The following is a 21883-nucleotide window of genomic DNA, read 5'->3' as shown; positions in this document are numbered from 1 at the left end:
TGGGATATTCGTGTCTGCACTGCCTTCCTCAGAGGATTCAAGAGATGGCACCTGAGGAACATCGTCTAAACTGTGAAATGTTCAACACAACAGAGATTACTAGAAAATTGTCCTGATATACTGAGCTTGTTAGAATAAGATATTTTCCTTAAATTTTTTTAATGTTTATTTTTTGAGAAGGAGACAAAGCGTGAGTGGGGGAGGGGCAGAGAGAGAGGGAGACATAGACTCTGAAGCAGGCTCCAGGCTCTGAGCTGTCAGCACAGAACCGAACGCGGGCCTTGAACTCACAAACCGCGAGACCATGACCTCAGCCAAAATCGGACACTTAACTGACTGAGCCACCCAGGTGCCCTGACAAGAAGACATTTTCTTTACATATGTGTGAAAACTTGTAAAAAATAGGAAATCTAGTTTTATCGCGTGAAAGATGCCCCTAGGGTTGCGTCGTGCATAGCACACAGTGGTTGTCTCCACTGACCCTCAACACTCACCAACCCCTTTAACTGCCCACCACATCACAATTATTTCTTTATGCCTATATTTAGAGTTATATCAGAATATAATGTCATTTTTAAGTTTTAAGATCTAAACTGAATGTTATTGGTTTTTGTGCTTTTGGGCTCTACTCTCGGTAGGCCTGGATTAGAATAGATCTTAGAAGATTACTGCCTTCTAGGAAGGATTTTACATACACATTGGTCAGGTGGGAATCCAGTGGTACAAATATCCTATTGCACTGCTATGTTAATAACCAAGCAATCATTTAGAGAACAAACAAATTAGATTCTTATTTCATTGGAGTCCATGTTCCTAGTCAAGTGCTATCGACTAAAAGCTGAATTTAAGGAGGGAGAGAACCACAAAAAGTTTCTTAGCAAGGTCAAATCCAGTTTTCCTTTCTCACACAGAGCCTATATCTATTTCTTGGATAATTGCCACCTTGAGAGATAATCACTAATAATAGCTACCTTTTAGTGAATTCCCAGTCTGGCACTCAGCTGAGTACTTTAAGTGTATCATTGCGTTTAATCCTCAACCACCTTATGAGATCAATATTATTAGCTCACTTCACAGATGAGAAAACTGAGTCTTGAAAAAGTGAAGTCATTTTGCCCAAGTAGCCAGTTGGTTGAGGAGTCAGGGTTCTAACCCACTCTCTTGGTATCCATAGCCATTGACTCTCACTCATGGTGTGCCATTTCCCTTGGTGCTTGATAAAATGATGATTAGGATGGTGTAATGAGCTGTTTGGACAGCTTACAAACCATGAAATACTGTATTTCTAAGTGTTAAGGGCTAAGCACTAGAAGACATACCCCCGAAGCAAAAAATCATAGGCAGTATTTATCTGTGGGATCTAAGTTTGTCATTTGGCATCCTGAACATTATGTGTCCTCAGAGCAAGGCAAATCTGGCACCATAATTTGAAAAGTAACTCAACCAATAATATAATTTCTGTATATGAGGGCCAAGTAGTATTACCAAAATGTACAAATTCCAATTTTAGAACTCAGGAGAATATTTCAGAGCTGAAACAATCAACATCTTGTTGACCAAGTAACCAAGCAAGACTTTCTCTACAGAGCCAAAGTTCAAGATTTTATTTATTAAAAAAACAAAAACAAAAAAACAAAAAGCAAAAAACAAAAAAACTCAAGATTTTAATTTGTTTAAAGCCAGGACCTACCACTCCCGTCATTATTGCTGCATTTTTTTGTGAGACTCCCCCTAGTGACCTACAAGAGTTAGCTTCCTGAATGAGCACACTTGGAGGAAGACTGGGGAGTATGTCAGCAGTTCATTCTCTTTGTCTATCTAATTTGATGGAAACTGGTCTTCCATCAAATGGGAAGGTGAAACAGGGGAAGGTGTGAATGTCAGCCTAAAAATAACCACTTTCCATCCAATGAGACCAAGAGGTGAAGGACCTAGTGATTTTATGACAATGAGCACTTTATGACAATGAAAACCCTTGAAGCTCTGAATCCCTGGGGGCTTGACTTAAAGTGTGGGGGTCAACCCCATTGACATCACAGATCCTTCCTGCAGTCACAATGCTACTGAGCCACACCGGGAAGATGCCCTGGAAACATAAAGACATTAGTCAGATTGTAATCCAGTTTCCTTAGTGCTCTGGCTTTCTGAAAGACAAAACAAAAAGTTCTGCTCCCTTTAAAAAAAAAATCAAATCAGCAAAAAATAAAGCCAGGAAATCAAGCATCATGAGTGCAGGTATTTAACCCACGGATTACCCAAGGTCTCTAAATTCTCATTCTTTACTACCTTACTTATATTTCTTATTACATATAAGCAAGGTAATAAATCCCAAAGAAGATCCTTGGGTGGCTTGGGCACAATAGTGTGAGAAATCTTTTCCCATTATTTCATAACAGTTTGATCTAAATGAGTGTGTCTCAACAAAATTTCCTAAATGTCTAATGGAAGTCCCTGGGATGATAAATTTTTGTAGCTGACTATGGGTGTAATGGGGGCCTGGTGAAGAAATGATGTAGGGGAGGACAGAAGAGGAGGGTGTAAAACCAATTAGAAGCGTCCCTTGGGGCACCTGGGTGGCTCAGTTGGTTAAGCTGCCGACTTCAGTTCAGGTCATGATCTCACCGTTAGTGGGTTTGAGCCCTGTGTCAGGCTGTGTGCTGACAGCTCAGAGCCTAAGCCTATTTCAAATTCTGTGTCTCCCCCTCTCTCTCTGCCCCTCCCTGCCTAGAGCTCTGTCTCTTTGTGTCTCAAAAATAAATAAACATTAAAAAAAAAAAAGAAGAAGCCTCCCTGAACTTTTGCCATAGGTACAGAAACTGCCCTTAATTTTAAAGAGAAGATTAACTACCACTGCAAAAATTCACTTGCCTTCGTTCCTGATCTAATGCAGCATTCTGGTTGCCTAGATACAGATGTAAACATAAATGCCTCTCCGACTGCAGAGGAACAGCGGAATGAACCTGATGGCCACCTTCCTGGCTCAGTCAGTGACCAAGAAAAGAAAGCAAGTACTTTTAGACATTCATAGTAAAAATAGAATATTTTGTTCAGCTTCTTTAAAGCTTAGCGTTATTCAGAGAGTTCTAAGGGGTCCTAGAAGTGTTGTTTTTCTTTTCACTCTACCTACATTTCTTATTTGTTCTGCTTTTACAAAGTGACTGATGACAGCACAAGCTGAAAAGAAAAGGGGCCTCAATTTGTGGATACATTCATTGGACTGACTTTTAATAGGCAGGGCTAGGTATTAACAAAATTTGACAATTATTTTTTATAAAGATTCAAAAGAAACTATGATAAATTTGAGATACAGACTTTATCTCTAACATGAAAAAGAGAAGAGCTAAATAGGTTTCTTTTATTGGTACTTGTCATTAATGAAAAAGAACATTCAAAGAAGCAGTAGTTTTAGCCCTCATCAGTGGATGAAGCCTCTTGTGATAGAAAGAGCACTGGAAAGCTAGCACAATATCAATATCAAACATTGATCTTTGGTATCTGATGTCTGTACCATACCCAGGCTGTGTGACTTTTAGCAGTTACTTAACTTCTCTGTTTCCTCTTCTACAAAATGGGCTAATTAGGCCTAACATACAAAGATGTGAGATTTGAATGAGCCCTAAGAAAAAGGGCTTAGCAAGTAAAAGGGACTCCATCAATAGCTATATATAATTATTATCATCATCTATAGGATCCTGAGCAAGTCCACTACTTCTCTAATCCTCAGATTCCTCACCTATAAAAATAATCATCTTAGGGGTGCCTGGGTAGTTCAGTTGTTCAAGGGTCCGACTCTTGGTTTGGGCTCAGGTCATGATCTCATGGGTTCGTGAGTTTGAGACCTATGTGGGGCTCCTTGTGGAGCCTGCTTGAGATTATCAGTCTCTCCTTCCTTCTCTCCCTGCCCCTCCCCCACTCACACTCTCTCACACTGTCTCTCTCTCTCTCTCTCTCAAAATAAATAAACTTAAAAAAACAATAATCATTGTAAATTTTTCTGTGATGAAGTAGGATCTCAGTAACTACGATTCCCACCTTATAGGACATCATATATGTGAAAGGTTTTTTTTTTAATTTTTTAATCTTTATTTATTTTTGAGAGAGAGACAGAGTGTGAGCAGGGGAGTAGCAGAGAGAGAGGGAGACACAGAATCCGAAGCAGGCTCCAGGCCCTGAGCTGTCGGCACAGAGCCTGACGTGGGGCCTGAACCCACGAACCGTGAGATCATGACCTGAGCCGAAGTTGGATGCTCAACCCACTGAACCACCCAGGCACCCCTATGTGAAAGTATTTTATAGGCCATTAAGCCATAAAGGATCATAGCATTTTAAGGTATTCTTATAAAGCCGATGAAAACTGACACACATAAAAAATCCCATGTTGTTCCTGAGAATTGTTAATATAATTACATTCTTGCTTGTAGAAATAGGGATGAAACAGAGCTGACTCTTATATTCAATTACCAAAGATATATAAATTTACATATTACCTTAGATACATCAAAAATTGCAGAGAAGAAAGAGGAAACAGATATGTCACAATGTTAATGACTTTTGCTCTATGTAAGTAGTACAATTACAATAAGATTTCTTTTTTCTGTAACTTTTACTTTTCTATATTTTCCCAAATTCTTCTCCATTATCAGGTTTAACATTTATTACTTTAAAAGTATGTGAGTTGAGGGGCGCCTGAGTGGCTCAGTCGGTTAAGCGTCCGACTTCGGCTCAGGTCACGATCTCACAGTCCGTGAGTTCGAGCCCCGTGTCGGGCTCTGGGCTGATGGCCCAGAACCTGGAGCCTGCTTCCGATTCTGTGTCTCCCTCTCTCTCTGCCCCTCCCCCGTTCATGCTCTGTCTTTGTCTGTCTCAAAAATAAATAAACGTTAAAAAAAATTAAAAAAAAATAAATAAAAGTATGTGAGTTGTGTTTTTAAGAGGATGCTATTTACAGTTTTCAAAATAAGACTTAAAAATTAATAATATAAAAGTAAAAGATATATATCCAATTGTTTCACTTGAGAAGGGGGAAGGAAACAATAGACCAGTAATTTAGTGTCCTTGGACACAATAGTCACAGACTCTTTCATCCCACAAAAGGGAATGAAAGAACTACCAGGTGCCAAACATGTAAGGCCCAGGACCAGCCAGTTGCTGAGGAAATACCACAGACTCCCTCACACAGGCCAGGACAGCCATGGCAAGGTGAGAAAGGAAGAGCTGGCACAGGTCCGGAGCCCAGGACCCAGCGCTGTTCCAGCTCAAAACTGGAGTCAAAACACCAGGGCAGAAGGCCAGTCATGTTCTCTAGGGAGTTAGGATGGTTTCCATAACATGGATACCTGAGTGCCCTGTGGATCAGTGTATATACATCCTCTAGGGGAAGACTCAGCTTCAGGCCATCAGACCCATTGCAGACTCCATTCAGCAAAGGGGAGGCAGGGCCTACAGCACTATCATGGCGATCACTGGCTCCATTCTGAGCATCCTCGAGCCTGTGCTGGTTGACCAATATCAAGTCAGCAGGGTCAGGAGAGCCTATCGTCAGGATTCTTTATTAGCTTCCTTGATAATACATTTCTTTCTTTTTCTTTTTTCTTTTTTCTTTTTTTTTTAAGTTTTATTGGAGGGGAGAGCTTTCCAATTAAATCTCTTAGGCCCTACATCAAGAAGTAAGACGTGGTAATTCCTTAGGCATTTGCAAAACGAATGATTCCTGTATGTAGGTCTTAAATTTTACTCTGCTCACCATTACAGTATACAATAATATAAACCAAGACAAAATATCCCAGGAAAATATTTTGTTTAAGTTTTAAGCAGAGGTGGAATACTACTCATACTCTCCCTATTGAATCCAGTTCAGTGACGGGCTATTAAAATGAACATAAATCTGTGTCCTGTTTTTAATCTTAAAAATAAAGAACATTAGAGTTTAAAACAGTTTTAGCATATGCCAAACAATGAGTGCATTTGGTGAACTCTCTCTTCCCAGAAATGCTGCAATATTATGAACTTTGATGCAGTGGAACTTTCTTTCTACTAGCACCATGTTATTGAATTAGTTAAGTGTTCATACAGTCAGCTCTATTTAATACTAGTAAGTAATGTACATAACTGTGCTCTACTTTTATTTCTCGTTGACTATAATAATCTGACATCCAGGTTTCCTAGAAAACAAAGTTATCTGGATAGACCAGATTTCTAGTTTTGGAGTTTGTTTTTGAAAATTAGCTGATTCCCCGCAGAAATTGGTATGATGGAATAATTTACTCCGTGAGAACTTCTTTAGTAACTCAGCCAATAATCACTGGATATTTCACTTTAAAAATTTTCTAAGAATAATCCATGGTTTGACTTGTCTAAAAAGTTTTTTTTTGACTGTGATACCAATCTATGAAATGCAGCTCTCTAGTATCTTTCCAGAACTTGACTTTGGTTTTAGTCTCCAGAAACACAGATGGGACATGTGCAAGTTTAACTGGGCTGATAGTCTATGGTATATGTTTTGTTTAAAACTAAAATATTTATATAAAAATAATATGGATAAGACTTCCGTATAAAGTAGATGATGACACATTTTAAACCCGTGACCTTTATTTTAGGTAAGATTATCTCCAGCCACAATGTCAGCTAAGAATTCTACGGATCTAGTTGAATATGTTGACAGGTAAGTTGGTAAATTACAACGTGTTTTAACTACTTACTATATTTAGTGATTCAGCTAGAGATTCAAGTGCCTGAATGAGATGTTTGAGTTCATCTAAACTAGTTCTCTGCTTTCAGAAGAGACGCATTAAATCATGTCAGAAGATGAAACTCTCTATGCTATTCCTTTCTGATTCAGAAAACAAGCCAGTTTTATTTTATTAATTTATTTAAAGCCTCCTCTTTAAATAACTTCCATAGGTTCCTATAGATTATGAATAATGCCACACGAGTGACATGAAAAGATTGATACAGGTACCTATGACTTTCAAAGTAAACCAATAAATCTATTAACAATTTCATGATTAAAACTCAGAGAATTTGTAAGTATGTTAAATTAATCATCAGAAAATTTTGTTTCTGCTGTCCAGTGCCACACCTGGAGCTCATCCAGGGAAGGACTGCAGAAGAGGGTCTACTCTGGGGACTTGGAAATAGGACATATTATTAGTGAAAGTGCAATGTCCAAAAGATCCTAGAACTCTAGTTTGTAAAGGTGGGATCACAGAGGCAACGCATATGTGTTTGAATTGTTTTCTATTTTGTATGTCAGGAGATTTGATCTGATGCAATTAATGCTTTTAGGACACTTGGGATTTAGTCTCGGGACTTGCACTAATTGTCTGTATGACCTCAGTCAGGCCCATCATGTGTCTTGACTTTAGTTCTTTCATTTGCCAAATGAAGAGGTTTGATTAGAAGCTCTTAGGACCCACTATAGTTTTTTAAAAATTCTGGTCATAAAATATACATTATGACAAACAATAAAAATTATCAAACAAAAGAAATGATCAAACAACATGAGAAAAATCTAAATACTGAATTTTCATTTTTTAAAATTACCTTTAACAATGAAGATGATAAACAATTTTTGAAGATGACAAACATTTTAAATTCACTGATTTTTTATCACAGTCTGTTCACATGAAGGATTTCCCTGATCCTTTGCCAATCGAATGAACACACCACACAGAGTTCAACCACAATATTTCAGCCCCTCTTTTCATGCTGCCCATAACTTGTACTTGTTTATGTGACAATAAGGTCATAATCAAGGGAAAATGAAACCAAACAAGGGAAAAGGATTTTTTAATGTTTAAAAATACAGTATTTGGACAGGTGACATTTTTTCTGAGCTAAGGACAATGATTGTGGTGTGCATAAAAATAATTATTTTACAGGGACATATTAGCTACACTTGCCATCCAAGGAGGAATGGGAGACTTATTCTTACTTGAATCTACACATGACAAATAGAAAATAGAAATCATTCTTCTGATCTGTCAAATTCCAGTATGAACCCACGTGGATTTCTTTAGCCCAGGCTGGTGACCTACATACCAGGAGATGACAGAACAAATTCCTGGAAGACAATGACAAACCTACAAAGAAATTCAAGGAAATTTTTGCCTTTTCTTGGATTCCAGAGAAACTAAAATTAAGACAAAAGGGGAGAAATATTATGTAATTCAAAGCAAGAGTATAATGAAGAGTATCTGGTGCCAACATTCATTTCTCCCTTGATCTCCTCCAAAACCCCTCTCTTGCAGTCTAAGCCATATATCTATAACTCCTAGGTACCACCTAAGATGGTTGGGTTTTTTTTGTTTTGTTTTGTTTTGTTTTGATCTTTCCCCTCTAATCTCCCAGAGCAGGCTGCAAGCTCCCGAAACGCAGGGACTATAGGATATTATGCTTTCTGATCTCCCCCCCTACAGTAGTAGCCTATCACAGAGTATTGAATATTGATTCCTGCAGAACCATAGTGGACAGACTGAATGGAGAGTCTAGTGGAACAGCTGAATCTTTAAGACTCTGCTTCATGCAGTAGACTCCTGGGTAGCTGATTAACTGGAAAAGCAAGGTGGCACACAGGCATGTCAATAATCAGTGAAGGTACTTCGAACTGACATGCTGACTCCAAAAACATAAACATAAAAAACAATTTAAAAAATAGCTTCATCCTTCAAGTCATAGTATTCATTGAGTGACAACAGATTTATTGATACGCAGAGAGGGTAATAACAGAAGCAAAAGTCATTATGAACTTAAGCTACCAGAATCTATATTACATATTCTCAGAGGTTCTGCCTTACGAATCTATATGGGAATATTTATAGGAAATACTGACAAAAAAAACCAACAAAACCAATAATAACAGCCCCAAAAAAGTGAGAATGAGCAATAAAATGGGTAATACATACCCTAAGAAAAAGGTTTGTCTAGAGACATGCACATTAAAAGACCTGGCAGACCAAGCACTGACAAGGCTCTTCCCAGCCTCAAGCAGTTGGAACAACACCCACACATTATAGTACTTGTTAAATATTAGGTCATATTAATAATCCATGGAACAGGGGGAGGCGGAATGCTTGCAATCATTTATAGGACAAGTACGGTGACATTATATTAAAGGCAGTAAATAATTCTGATTTCCACAATGTGTTCGTGGATTCACAGTGGCAGTGTGGCCAATGCTCATTTAAGCTTCATTGAACAGGAAAGCACCAAAGCCTTTTTTTTCTTTTTCTTCTTTTTGTCCCTGCTGGTGGAAGGATCACCGCATTGAGGCCAGGCGCCTCAGGTCCGCTCTTGGATCTGCCTCTCATTAATTAGCTATGGGACCTTGAGAAAAAGGAAATGCCTTTTCTTTGTGGGCAATCTCTGCCTCTTCTCTAAAATGGGATGGAGTTTTAAGTGATGATGAGCAGCCTGAGTCCCAAGGGCTGTCTGTGTTCAAAATCAAATCCAGATTTCACTGCCAGGATGCAGCTCAGAAAGCTGCCTCTATGTGCTACTTTCTCAACTCTGGCCATAATTTCTCATAAGCATTCTTTTATGTAATAAGGCAAATGGCTAAGATTTAAGAACATGGATTATTACCCCTTGGGATTTAATTTTGAATAAAAAACAAATTCTGCCTATAAATCTCTTTTTATTTTTCTTCAACTGACTGCTGGAAAAAAATTCTTAACACTGAATCAATAATTTCTAAGGTCTCTTCCATCCCTCAAATTCTTTGGTCTTCTAAAACTGGTTATTACCTTTTATTCACTTAACAAATACTTACTGAGCATTTATTATGTGCTGGGCATTATGTTAGGCACTTAGTCATTAGCAAACAAAACAGACAAAGATCCCTGCCCTCACGGGGATTCCATTCTAGCAGGAGGAAGGGACACACATTGTTAGATAGCCTGTCAGGGCAGGCCTCACTGAGACATCAGATGTGAGCAAAAACTAGGAGATGAGGGAGTTGGCCATGTGGACATGTGTGGGAAAAGTAACGTTTCCAAGGCAGGAATCTTCCCGAGGTGTGGCTGAAAAGGCAAGGGGGCAAAGATGGCTGGAATAAAAAAAAGAGGGAAGTATAGACTTGAACCACCATGCCCCCTGGGCCAGGGAAATGAAGTTGTTTGTTATGGAGGAGTTGTCCAGTACATATCTCAGAAATTCTCTCAGGAGTACAGTTTGGGAAGATGAGGGGTCTGGCTGACAACCAAAGAATGGTATTTAAAATTGGGATACATAAAACTCTAAGTGAAATAGGCAAAAGCATACATGATTGATGATTTCTCCTTGTGAGTAGGATATGGCATTCAGGGACTGTGAAGTATTTATTTTCAAGGTTTATTCAAGTATTTATTTCAAGGTTTTCTCTTACTACCATTTTATTGTATTGTGATGCATTGCTTTTCTTGGTACAAGATGATGATAGATTTTTCACATTACAGTACACGAGAAAGGAAGACAAAACACTGTTGGTTGAGCTTTCTATGGGATAGGTCATGTTAGGTTTGAGGACTTTCTGGTTTTGTTTTGCAACATCATATCCATCATGGAGGGCAACCAGCTCCCAGGTGAGAAAGCTCAAAACAGTCTGGGCAGCTTGGGAAGGAAGGGATACATGGGGCACTCTGGGTTCATTAGCAAGGTTTTTTATGATCTGGCAAACCCTCTTCACCCTGCACAACTCCCTGGTCTCACTGACCATATTTGTTGTTAAAGAGTCCAGTTCTTAGTCCATGTTAATCTTCTCATTTAATCCTCTCAATAACCCTAACAGCAGCATAGTGTCACTATTTTAAATATGAAGACCCTGGGGTTCAAAGGAGTCAAATATTTGTCCAAGTGCACATAATACTATGACAGAACCAAGATTCTAATCCAGAAATCTATGTCTAAGTTATTCCAAAGCCTGTTTTCTTAACCACCCCTCTATCCACATTCCCTGCCAGCTATCCTCTCAAGACACACACACACACACACACACACACACACAGACGTTTCACCTCCAGCCCATCCCTGGACCATAGAAGACGTGATTCAACCATAGATTTCTGATCTTCCTCCACTAGGGCCCCTCTGGGAGGAGTGGCCAACCTGGACTCACAGCATCCTAGCTGTGCCTGGGAGGTGCTGCCATCAGCCACAGTGCAGTCTCTTATTCCTCTCTAGCATCTTCTCACTGCCTGCCCCACAACCTGTGATGGGCAAGACTCTGGCTGTGGGTGGACACAGCTACAGGAATTGGGCACAACCCACAACACCTACATATTGCTCAAGGCAGGGCCTGCCCAGATGAAGTTCAGTCCCTCCCACCCCAGGAGGCCCCCTGGATTCCCGCCACACCTATGAGCTTCTGCTCAAGTCTGAGAAATGCAATGAGGTCAGGTTGAGCCAGACTCAGTTCTCTAGAGCAGAGAGGGAGCCCCTCCAGCCTCTGGGCTTCAGTGAGGATCCTTAGGATTCCACAGTGAGATGTGAGCCAAGCAGAGGAAAGGTAACTGGTAATTACATAATGTATTCTGAGGTAACGCAATATAACAGGAAGAGCTACTAAGTAGTCTAAGCAAAGCTGCTGTGATGTAGCAAAGAGTCAAAGAAGCAAATTAAAATATTTCCCAGCTGAGTGGCTGACAATCTTCAAGTCTCCGTTTCCATCTGAATTGAGAAAAATTTTACCTATGCCATGGGGGTAGTTATGGGGATGAAATGAAATGATGTATATAAAAATGACATGTCAGGGGCACCTGAGTGGCACAGTCTGTTAAGCATCCAACTCTTGATCTCAGCTCAGGTCATGATCTCACAGTTCGTGAGAGCAAGCCCCCCATCGGGCTCTGTGCTGATGGTGCGGAAACTGCTTGGGATTGTGTCTCTCCTTCTCTCTGCCCCTCCCCAACTTGTCCTATCTCTCTCTCAAAAATAAATAAATAAACTTAAAAAAATTGTTTAAATGACATGTACACTATGAGCATTATATAAAAATAAGACTGTGTAATAATAAATTCCTTACATTTCTCCATGGCTAGGAACTCCCCTTAAATAACTTACCATCTGTATTAGTTTCCTAGGGCTTCCATAACACAGTATCATAAACTGGGAAGGTTAAAACAACAGATATTTATTGCCTCACATTTCTAGAGGTTAGAAGTCTAAAACCAAGGTGTCATCAGGGTTGGTTTTTTTCTGAGGACTCTGAGGAAGAATCTTTTTCATTCCTCTCTCTTAGCTTCTGGTGACAGCTGGTGATTGCTGGTGTTCCTTGACTTCTAGATACATCACTTCAATTTCTACCACCATTTCACATGGTATTCTCCATATGTCTCCATTTTTACATAGCCATTTTCTTATAAGGGCATCAGTCATATTGGATTATCCCCCACCCTCCCCTCTATGACCTCATCTTAACTAATTACATCTGCAATGACCTTACTTCCAAATAAGATCACATTTTGAGGTACTAAGAATTAGGTCTTCAACATATCTCCTTGTGGGGATACAATTCAGCCCATAATTCCATCTAATAATTACTAATAATTATAGTAAGAACATTTGTATATGACACTTATAGACGTTGCAAAGCACTTCAAGTACATTAAGTAAATTGATATCCTTCAGTCAATTGGTAGGGCAGGAGTCATGATCTCCACAGGACACAAAGATCTCTCCTCTGGATAACCTAAGAAAGGTTAAAGATAATAGGTGGCAGAGACAGCCCTTGAACCCTGGTCTTCTGACTCCAAATACAGTATTCTTTACCCGGGAGACTGACATAAATAACACGTACATCCCCAAAATAGCAAGGCAATATGGAAAAGTGTCACAAAATAACTACAAAATGCTGTAAGAACTCCAAATATCATCAAAACTACTTGCTAGAGCAGTTTACATACACTTTGCCTATAAGTATAACTCATCATGCCCTCATTCACACAGAGACTCTGGAACACTTGCCAACTGAATGCCTCCCACAAGGAAGCCAATCACAACAGGTGCATCATTAATTCTGTAATTTTAATGAAAATTTTACTAACAAAGTGTTTGCCTCATACAGCATATAACTATTTTGCTAGAAATTATCTACAACCAGTCTCCTTCTCCAGTGTCTCTTGGCCATGTCCTTATTTAGAGTCCTCTCCTCCAGGCTCCTTTAGGCAGACCTCATGCTGGCACAACCCTACTGGCTTTGGTCTGCCTCTTCCCCACCTGTACCCATGAACCTGGAGTTGCCTCCATCTCAATCCTAAAGCATTCAGTCTTGTGTAAAACCCAGCAATGGAGGCTTGTCTAGCTGCCAAAATCCATTCGCCAGGGTGGTTAGAAATAAGCAACAGAGAAACTACGGAAAATATTTTTTTCAATTTCATTGTTCCATAAACTTACAGGTTATTTTTGTGAGGCATCAAAATGTTCTCTAAAGTTTCACTTCACATGTGTGTGTATTGTGTGTGTTGCAGGACTCTATGCCCTGAGAATGGAACTAGGCATAGAAGATCTCCCAAAAATGAAAAATTTTTTTCAGTTATACTCTTCATTGTTCTAGAAAAGAACTCAAATTTTCAAATTTCTGCATCTTGAGTATTACAGGCTGACAAAATAGTTATCAGAATCTCCTAAGTAAATTTAGTGCTCGATTCACAAGAACAGAACAGGCAGAGAAGTGAGAGGCTCTAGGTACAGATGCCTCTGCCAGCAACAGCACAGCTGGTACAAGTCACACCGAATCACAGAGAAACAGAACTCAGAGTTTGTGGAAAATCTGTTCAGATTCAGTTGTCAGCTACATAATCAATGATTTATGTAAAGCCCAAATATCTCTCTGAAAAGGCCCCCTGGGAATTCTTTCTCCTGTGCTTAGTAACTCCATCTGGACTAGTCTGGAATATTCAGTCATTTCTTTCCTTTCACAGTTAAATTTAGATGTAAGTCCCACTGATACAATACACTAATAAAACAGTGCTTTCTTTTTTTTTTTTTTAATTTACTGAAAATTAGAGTGACCACATCTTGTTACTCAGTTTTTAACCATTTGGATGGTCTTTGAAAAATGGTATCAGGAAACTCTCTTAGAAGACTGAGACTGTTCATACGTGTGTCTTTCCAGTTGTTGATTTAGAAAGGTCAATTGCAAAATAACATGCTCTTTCTTTAAGTTATTTTTGAGAGAGAGAGAGAGCACACACACACACACACACACACACATGCGCATGGGAGAGGGGCAGAGAGAGAGAGAGAAAGAGAGACAAAGAGAGAATCCCAAGCAGGCTCCACACCGTGGAGCCCAATGCGGGGCTCAAACTCACAAACTGAGAGATCATGACCTGAGCCAAAATCAAGAGTTGGACACTTAACCGACTGATTCACCCAGGCACCCCCATGATATTCTCTTTAGTTATGGTAATGGAAATAGAAAAATATATAAGCTCTGTGTTTATCTTTCAGGAATCGTGTAAATAGAACTAAACAGCATTATTTTGTGCTTCATTAAGCATCATTAAGCTTCATCTTTAATGCTTCATTAAGCATTTTTTATTAATAAAAAATAATAAAACTCCCAATTTATAGTAAACCTTAGGCACAAAAAGGAATGCTTTCCACTTAAATATAAAATAACTTCTAAAAATAAATTTTACAAACTAAAGGAAACTATATATCATATATATAGTTTATATGTCATATATATGATATATAATCATCAATATATATCAATATATATTGATATATATATCGATATATATATCAATTGATATATATATCGATATATATATCAATATATCAATATATATCAATATATATATATGATATATATCATATATATCATAAGTCACTTAATGTCCCTATTGTTGCAGGAAAATACATTTGCATAACACTAGGTGCTGCCCTCCTTACTGGGTTCCTTCCATGTGCCAAATAGCAACATCATTGAGGCCAATCATGACAAATGGGACCACAGACTGGCATCTGAGCAGAGGTGGCAGCCTTGTTCCACTGGTCCCTCTGCCACCTTAGGTCTGATTCCTCAAGTTCTTTCTGGACACAATCTTGACACCAGCCAATAAATAGCACACCCAAATAGTGAGTGAACGGGGGCTCCCCATAACCCTGGGCTGCATTGGTTTTGCCACCCCTACCACATGCTTCTCACATGTTATCTCTGTATTTACAACCACACAGTGAAGTAGGCCTGTTAGCCCCATTCAAGGATTAATTCAAAGATGAATTAATTGAAACACTTGGTTGGTCAGTGGTGGAACCTGTATTCTACCATCAGTCTATCTTGCCTACCACCTTGCTAAATTGCTTCTGACTCTCCATATAACTTGAGAGCTCATATTCTCTATTTCACACCTCAGCACTTTATATATTCTGCCTTATCACTCACTGATCACAAACTGAGAATCACTCACTGATTCACATGACCAGTTTTAAATAAATAAATGGGTTTCAATATTTAGAAGACATAGAAAAATCTAAGTGCTTACTTAAAATGTTTATTCTTGCTCTGTCCCCCTCAACACCCAAGATTGTGATCTAACAAATCTATGACAGAGCTAAGGAATCTGCATTGTAACAACTTCCCTCCCTTCTCCACCCCCCATGATATTAATTCAATTTTCTTTATGAGAAACCCTGAATTAAACTAAGTTCCTTGAGGGACAGACCATTCATTATCTATTATGCATGGACTAGAGTAGACATTTAGTAAATACTAATATAGTTTTATTTTAACTGACATTTTTATCGGTAGATTGTTAGATATAGATACAGTGCTTTCAGCTACACAGAATAAAGACTACAACCAAAATGATTAGTTCACATTTTAAAAAATCTAGAGTTTAGTTAACTTAGAGGCTTAGCATCATCAAGCAAGTGTTTTCTATCCTTTTTTTCCGCAATCTTCTTTTCCCTCATGGTCACAAGATGGCTTCAGAAGTTCCAGACATCACACACAGGCATGACAACATCCAGCAAACAAGAGAGAAGTTTATTCTTAGGTGTTTTTTCTTGAAAGCAAAGAAACATTATCCAGAAACCCCACAATAGGTTTTTCCTTTCACCTGACTGGCCAGGTCAGTCCTACCTAAACCAGCTTCATCTCAACCCAGAAGAATAAGACCACCATGATTGATTGATTTGCCCCCCTCCCAAATGACATGGGGGGTGGGAGGATGAACCAAATCAGGCAGTGGTGGTGTGGGTTGGGGGGTTAACTATTAGGAAGTTAACCAACAATGCCTGACACACTGGGAACACCTAAGAGAACACAAATACTAAATTTTGAGAAGAATGTAGCATAATTGATAAGTATCTGTATAGGACTGATGACTAAGGACCAACTTCTCTTTCCCTGGCACAACCAGACTGCAGACTGTGGAGAGGTCAGAAAGCAGCACTAGCTCAAGGAAGGTAACAAGTAAATCTGCCGTCTGCCACTAGGCTATGTGTCACCATCAGCAGGGCCTGACATCCTCTTCCCTTCTGCCTGTGACTCATACATCCAATCGACAGAGCACTGTCAGCATGCTGGGGTTTTAGAGAAATGGAATATATATATATATATATATATATATATATATATATATATATCCCCATATCCATTTGGTAATATTCCAGAAGAACATTTTTAAGCCAAATGAGTGGTAGAGGGAATCTAATGAAACCCTTAACAAAGCCTTCTTCGTTCCTAAAATGTGCAGATGACAGGAAAGGGGAACTTCACCCAGGCTGAGGCTATTTTGTACTGCTCAAGAGAAGACACTAAACCTTGAAGCTCAAACAGTAGTCTTCATTGTACCTTCCTCCACCCCCAATTTCCAACAACAGAGCCTTAAGGGAACAAACAGTACAGCCAGAAAAATCAGTCAGTCAATAAACATTTACTGATGACCTACTATGTGGCAGGCACTCTTCTCAGTGTTGGAGGCATTGTGAAGAACAACTTAGATAAAGCACCTGTCCACAGGGAGCTTTCATTCTAGTGATGGAGGGCAGAAAATAAACACAATTAAGATCATTTTAGATAATGACAAATGCTGGGGAGAAGAAGAAATGGGGTATTATGATAGAAAGCCACCTAGGGGAAGACTTGTCTGAGGAGGGGACACTGGATTTAAGACAAAATCAATGAGAAGGAGGCAGCCATGAAGTGACTTCAGGGAAGAGCAGTCTAAGCAGAAAGAACAGCAAGCGCCAAGGCTCTGAACAATGCACTAGTTTTGCATGGGTGAGGGACGGAAAGAAGATGCATGTGGTTAAATGAGAGTAAGCGGATGGAAGGGCAGGAGGAGATGAGGTTGGAAAGGGGAACAAGGCTTTTATTCTCAGAAAATGGATAAGCCATTGGAGGGTCTCAGACTTTGAGAAAGACCACTCTAGCTTCCATGTGGAGGATGCACTTTTTGGTCAGATGCAGAAGTAGAGGAGATAATGGCGGCCAGGACCAAGAAAGGAAGAGATAACTAAGGAAAGAGTGTATATGAAGCCTGGGGACACTTCTGTGTGTCCTTACTGCTGCCACTCTATTAGGTCACGTGAGTAGCATCAAAGTGAGTCCCCTGCTTATTATCTCTTGGAATTCTAGGAATATAGGAGAGTTAAGCTTAACATTGGATTTTGGAGTCACACAGATGAGTTTCAAAGTTTGACCCTGACATAACTAAGTTGTGTGACCCTTCCTTCTGTCTGATTAATTTTTTTCATCCTGGTATTCTAAATCACTAGTTCCTTCTTCAGCTATTTCCTCCTTCATATTATCCCATCTTTTTCTTTATTTCAACCATTATATTTTCACTTGTTTACTTTTTTAACATTTTCTAGTTTTTTGTTTTCATTTTGCTAACATCTTCCCTTTAATGTTTATTAGCCTTTTAAAAAATGTCTTACTGCATATATCTTGGTGTTTATCTTCTGTAGCAATCTATAATCCAGTAGATTATTTGTTGGCTAGTTGGTTTTGGAAGAGACTGTGCTCCTCAAATGTCTTGCTATCTTGGCCTGTGAGTTAATTTTCCCCTGGGGGTTTTGGCCAGACCCAGATCTCCACTGGAGTCCTGTCAGCTCCAATAAACTCAGGGGGCTGGCACGGATAAGCCCCAGGCCCAGTAAAACCTCCCCATCCTACGAAATAACTTGTCCTGTCAGGTTTTCACCTTTGTTCCTCAGAAAGAAGTAGCATTAGGAGACCAGTGGCTTTCCCACCCCTGGAACCTGTGGAGGTAGGAAGGTATAAAAGCAAATGCTGAAGGTCTGTTTTTACCCCAAGCTTTTTGTTACTGTTGTTTGAGGTTCTTACAGGTTTTCTGCCTTGCCTGATCTGACTCTTGAGGACACTTAAACAAGAATCTGAATTTCACACAACTAGAGCAGTTTATCCCAAGGCTATCTAGAAGAAGCAAGAGTAGAAATACAACAGTCCTTCTTCCCCATTTTACCCTCCCACAGCCTTGTTGAATTCTTTCTTGCCCCAGACCAAAGCGGCCACCTGACTATGGTTGGGTTGCCCAGGAAACAGGCTCTGAGACAGAGATTGATGAACAGAAGGCTCATTAAGGAGTGCTCTGGGGTCACTGCCAGGAATGGAAGGAAAAAAAGTATTGTGATACAATTCCACAGGGAGCCCTGAAGCTGGGATGGTCCTTCCAACTTGTTCTGAGATAGAGCAAGTGTGCCAGGCCTTTATAGCCATACATTGACCCATCACTGATTTCACGCTGCCCCAGGAAATGGGCATGGCCTTGAGCAAAGTGACTGTATTCACCAAGGCGGTTCCCAGAGAAGCTATCAGCTGAGGGCTGTCAGCCAGCAGCGCACCCAACACTTAGGAAAATAAGTCCTGCCTTCCTGAAAAGGGAGCTGGAGGGCACATCAGGGCACCCCCTGCACCACCCCACACCCTCACCAGTTTAGAATAGCCCCTGCTGCCCAAGGAGGGCAGTTTTCTAATTTTTCTTTCTAGTCACTCCAAGGTTTTAGGAGGGAGAGAAGATAGAAAACCAGCAGTCATGCTAGCTGAGCATTTTGGTCAAGACCATAGGACACCCAGGAAATTTTACTCCTAAGGAAATGTGTAACTCATTTCTTTCTTCAGAGTCTGGGTCACAGAACCAAGCAAAGTGAATTCAGTGAAGAAAAAGACACAACAAAGTAGCTTGTCCTTCAAGAGGCTTATCAGTGAGGGGAATGAGTAATATACTAATGCCAATAGAGGCTATCAAGATTTTACATGTTACTTTACCCTAATTCTTAAGAGCTCTAGCCTATTTCTTTTTCTCATTTATTGTGTTTACTTTTTCACTGAACTTCTGACTCTTTCATGAATCTCTGCCTTTGAACTATCATTTCTTCCAAGTTAGTAGGCAGCACTCTCCTCAATGTAGAATTCTCAAGTATTAAATGTATGTGGATCCAAGATGGCTTGTTAGAATAGTGGGTAAAATATAAAATGATTCCTGCTTAGAAACATGAAAAATGCATAATGTAAGACCAAGGCAGAAGTCAGATCTTGTGAGATGAGAGACAAACCAGGAATCCAACCTGGCCGATTCCTATAAGGTCCTCCCAAACCTCTCACAGGGGAGATGGTACAGAAGTTAAGTGAAGAGACAAGTTCTGGTTCTGGCTCCTCCAACTCATTCTTGTAACGTCCCTGGTGTTGTTTCCTGTTCCTGACTAGGGGTCATTCTTTTCTTCCTGTGATTCCAAACACCCAGAGAAGGCAGCTAGAAGACAGATTGAACACCCAGGAGCGTACCATCGCTTTCCTCCTTGAACAAGCCTTCCGCATCAAGGAGGAAATCTCTGCTTGTCTTCAAGGGGCCCATGGCTTTCAAAAAGAGGAGTTGCTTGCCAGGAAGCTACTGGAAAGCCACATCCAGACCATCACGAGCATTGTCAAAAAACTGAGCCAAAATATTGAGGTAATTCTTCATTTCCCATATGTTGGCATCATTGCTTGACAACGATGATCAACCACCAATATCATTTTCAACTACAGAAATGACTCACTAGAGCTTAAGTTTAAATGACTACAACATGTAACCCCAGAGGAAAACAGTTCAACTTTTCAACTGTTCATGTATGCTAAAAAAGTAGAAGGAAATTCTATTCAAAAAGCATTTAATATCTATTTTGTGACAGCAGAGAGAATTGTTTAACAGTATGTCAGACATTGTGCTAAGGTGATTATTTTAATCTCAATTTCTGAGATTCTTTTTATGTAATTGTTTCAAATAGAGCTTTTCATGGTGCACTGGCAATGATGGCTCACAGGCCCATCACAGTCTGACCCAAGCCATCTCTCTCCCCATCTCCCACCCCCTCACTTCTTTCATTGTGACCACACTGGCTCCCAGCTCTTCCTAGAACACACCAAACATGTTCTGGCTTCAGGGCCTTGGCACTTAATATTCACTCTGGCTGAATCATCTTCCCCTAGACATTCCTGTGAAATGTTCTCCATTGCCTTGAAGTCTGTGCTCAGTTATCACCCTATCAGAGAGGATTTCCTCAGCATTCTGTAAAAAGGCACCCTTCCCTACCCAGCAGTCACAATCTTCGTTAAATCTTACATTATAGATATTCATAGTATGTATCCATGTGATAAGCAAACTCATAGTGTATATTTGTTAATTGCTTGTTTTCCCCTTCTAAATATATCAATATATATACACATGTGTGTGTATACCTATATATGTATGTATGTATGTGTGTGTGTGTATATATATATATATATATATATATATATATATATTCTAATATATAATGGTAAAGATTCTGTTTTCTTCATTATTAAATAACACAACAGATGACAAAAGCACATGGTAGGTAGTCAGCACTCTACGTATTTCCCAAATGAATGATGTTTAAGATGTTAAAGGGAAAATAGAATTTCTGATCACAAAAGAAAATATCTATCTTGGTTAAACCAAAATAAACAGATTTTCACTACAAGTTTTTCAGCATTTTTAAGGTGCCAATAGGCATGATGAATCTGGGGTAGAAACTTTCAAGCAAGAGTCCCAGAGAATATACTTTGGGAAACTGACTAAAAATTTGCAGAATTATCATTAAAATTCCCACAACAAATGTCCTCTTTTACTGTCAGGGAATATAATATAGTGGATCTGACAAACAGACAAACAAAACTCATGCAATTAACTCAGCAAAGACTTCCTTAGGACTTTGTTTATAAAGCTAAGGATACTTATTAATTTATTTTCCATCTGTAGGGTCTGGCAAACCCCAGGATGCATTAGAGGGAGTATGGAAGTTAAAAAAAAAAAAATCTTAGTGAACTTTTAAAAAGTACTTCATTGGTATTTAGCACATACTGAATTGACCCCAGTGCCTAAAAGTCAGTACCACTTCTCAAAGTGGTCAAAGATGTTTCCAGCATAACAGTGGTAAGAAAATGATGAGGTTAGCGGCTCAGCGCCTTTGACATGATGACCAAACCAAGTATAGCACTCGCACTAAACAAGATACCAATTTAAAAGTCAAAACTTGCTGGTAATTGAAAAGAGAGTAGCATTCTCAGAAATGAGAAATGGTTGTTACATGTTGATTATATTTGTCAAAATCCATTCAGATATATACTTTGATTGGTACCTTTTAATACCTATTAATTATACCTCAGTAAAATAATCTTAATTTTAAGAGGGAAACTATTTCCAGAAGTCTAGAAATCTGTTTTTTTTTAATTTTTTTAACATTTATTCATTTTTGATTGAGAGAGAGAGAGAGAGAGAGAGAGAGAGAGAGAGAGAGAGAGAGATTGCTGCCAGCACAAAGCCTGATGTGGGGCTCAAACTCACTGAGGGCAAGATCATGACCCAAGCTGAAGTTGGATGTTTAACTGACTGAGCCACCCAGGCACCCCATTAGAAATCTTGTTAAGGGC

General features: G+C 39.4%; 1 protein-coding gene across 3 annotated transcripts in view; it reads left to right on the top strand.

Moving 5' to 3' along the window:
* The first annotated feature begins 2105 nt into the window (after positions 1-2105).
* FAM81B (family with sequence similarity 81 member B) overlaps positions 2106-21883 on the top strand; it is a 55180-nt gene continuing 35402 nt past the window's right edge. The window contains exons 1-4 of one of the 3 annotated variants that reach the window (XM_058726955.1): positions 2106-2235; positions 2907-3004; positions 6597-6661; positions 19658-19901. In XM_058726955.1, the coding sequence (XP_058582938.1) occupies positions 2226-2235; positions 2907-3004; positions 6597-6661; positions 19658-19901 (417 nt within the window). In that variant the 5' untranslated portion in view covers positions 2106-2225. The remainder of the gene's footprint in view (positions 2236-2906; positions 3005-6596; positions 6662-19657; positions 19902-21883) is intronic. The other 2 variants (XM_058726966.1, XM_058726976.1) reach the window with 2 other exon arrangements.

Source organism: Neofelis nebulosa, chromosome 1 (genome assembly GCF_028018385.1).
Source record: "Neofelis nebulosa isolate mNeoNeb1 chromosome 1, mNeoNeb1.pri, whole genome shotgun sequence".
NCBI classification, from domain to species: Eukaryota; Metazoa; Chordata; class Mammalia; order Carnivora; family Felidae; genus Neofelis; species Neofelis nebulosa.
The sequence above is the reverse complement of the archived record's forward strand: the minus strand, read 5'-3'. Positions and strand labels throughout refer to the sequence as shown.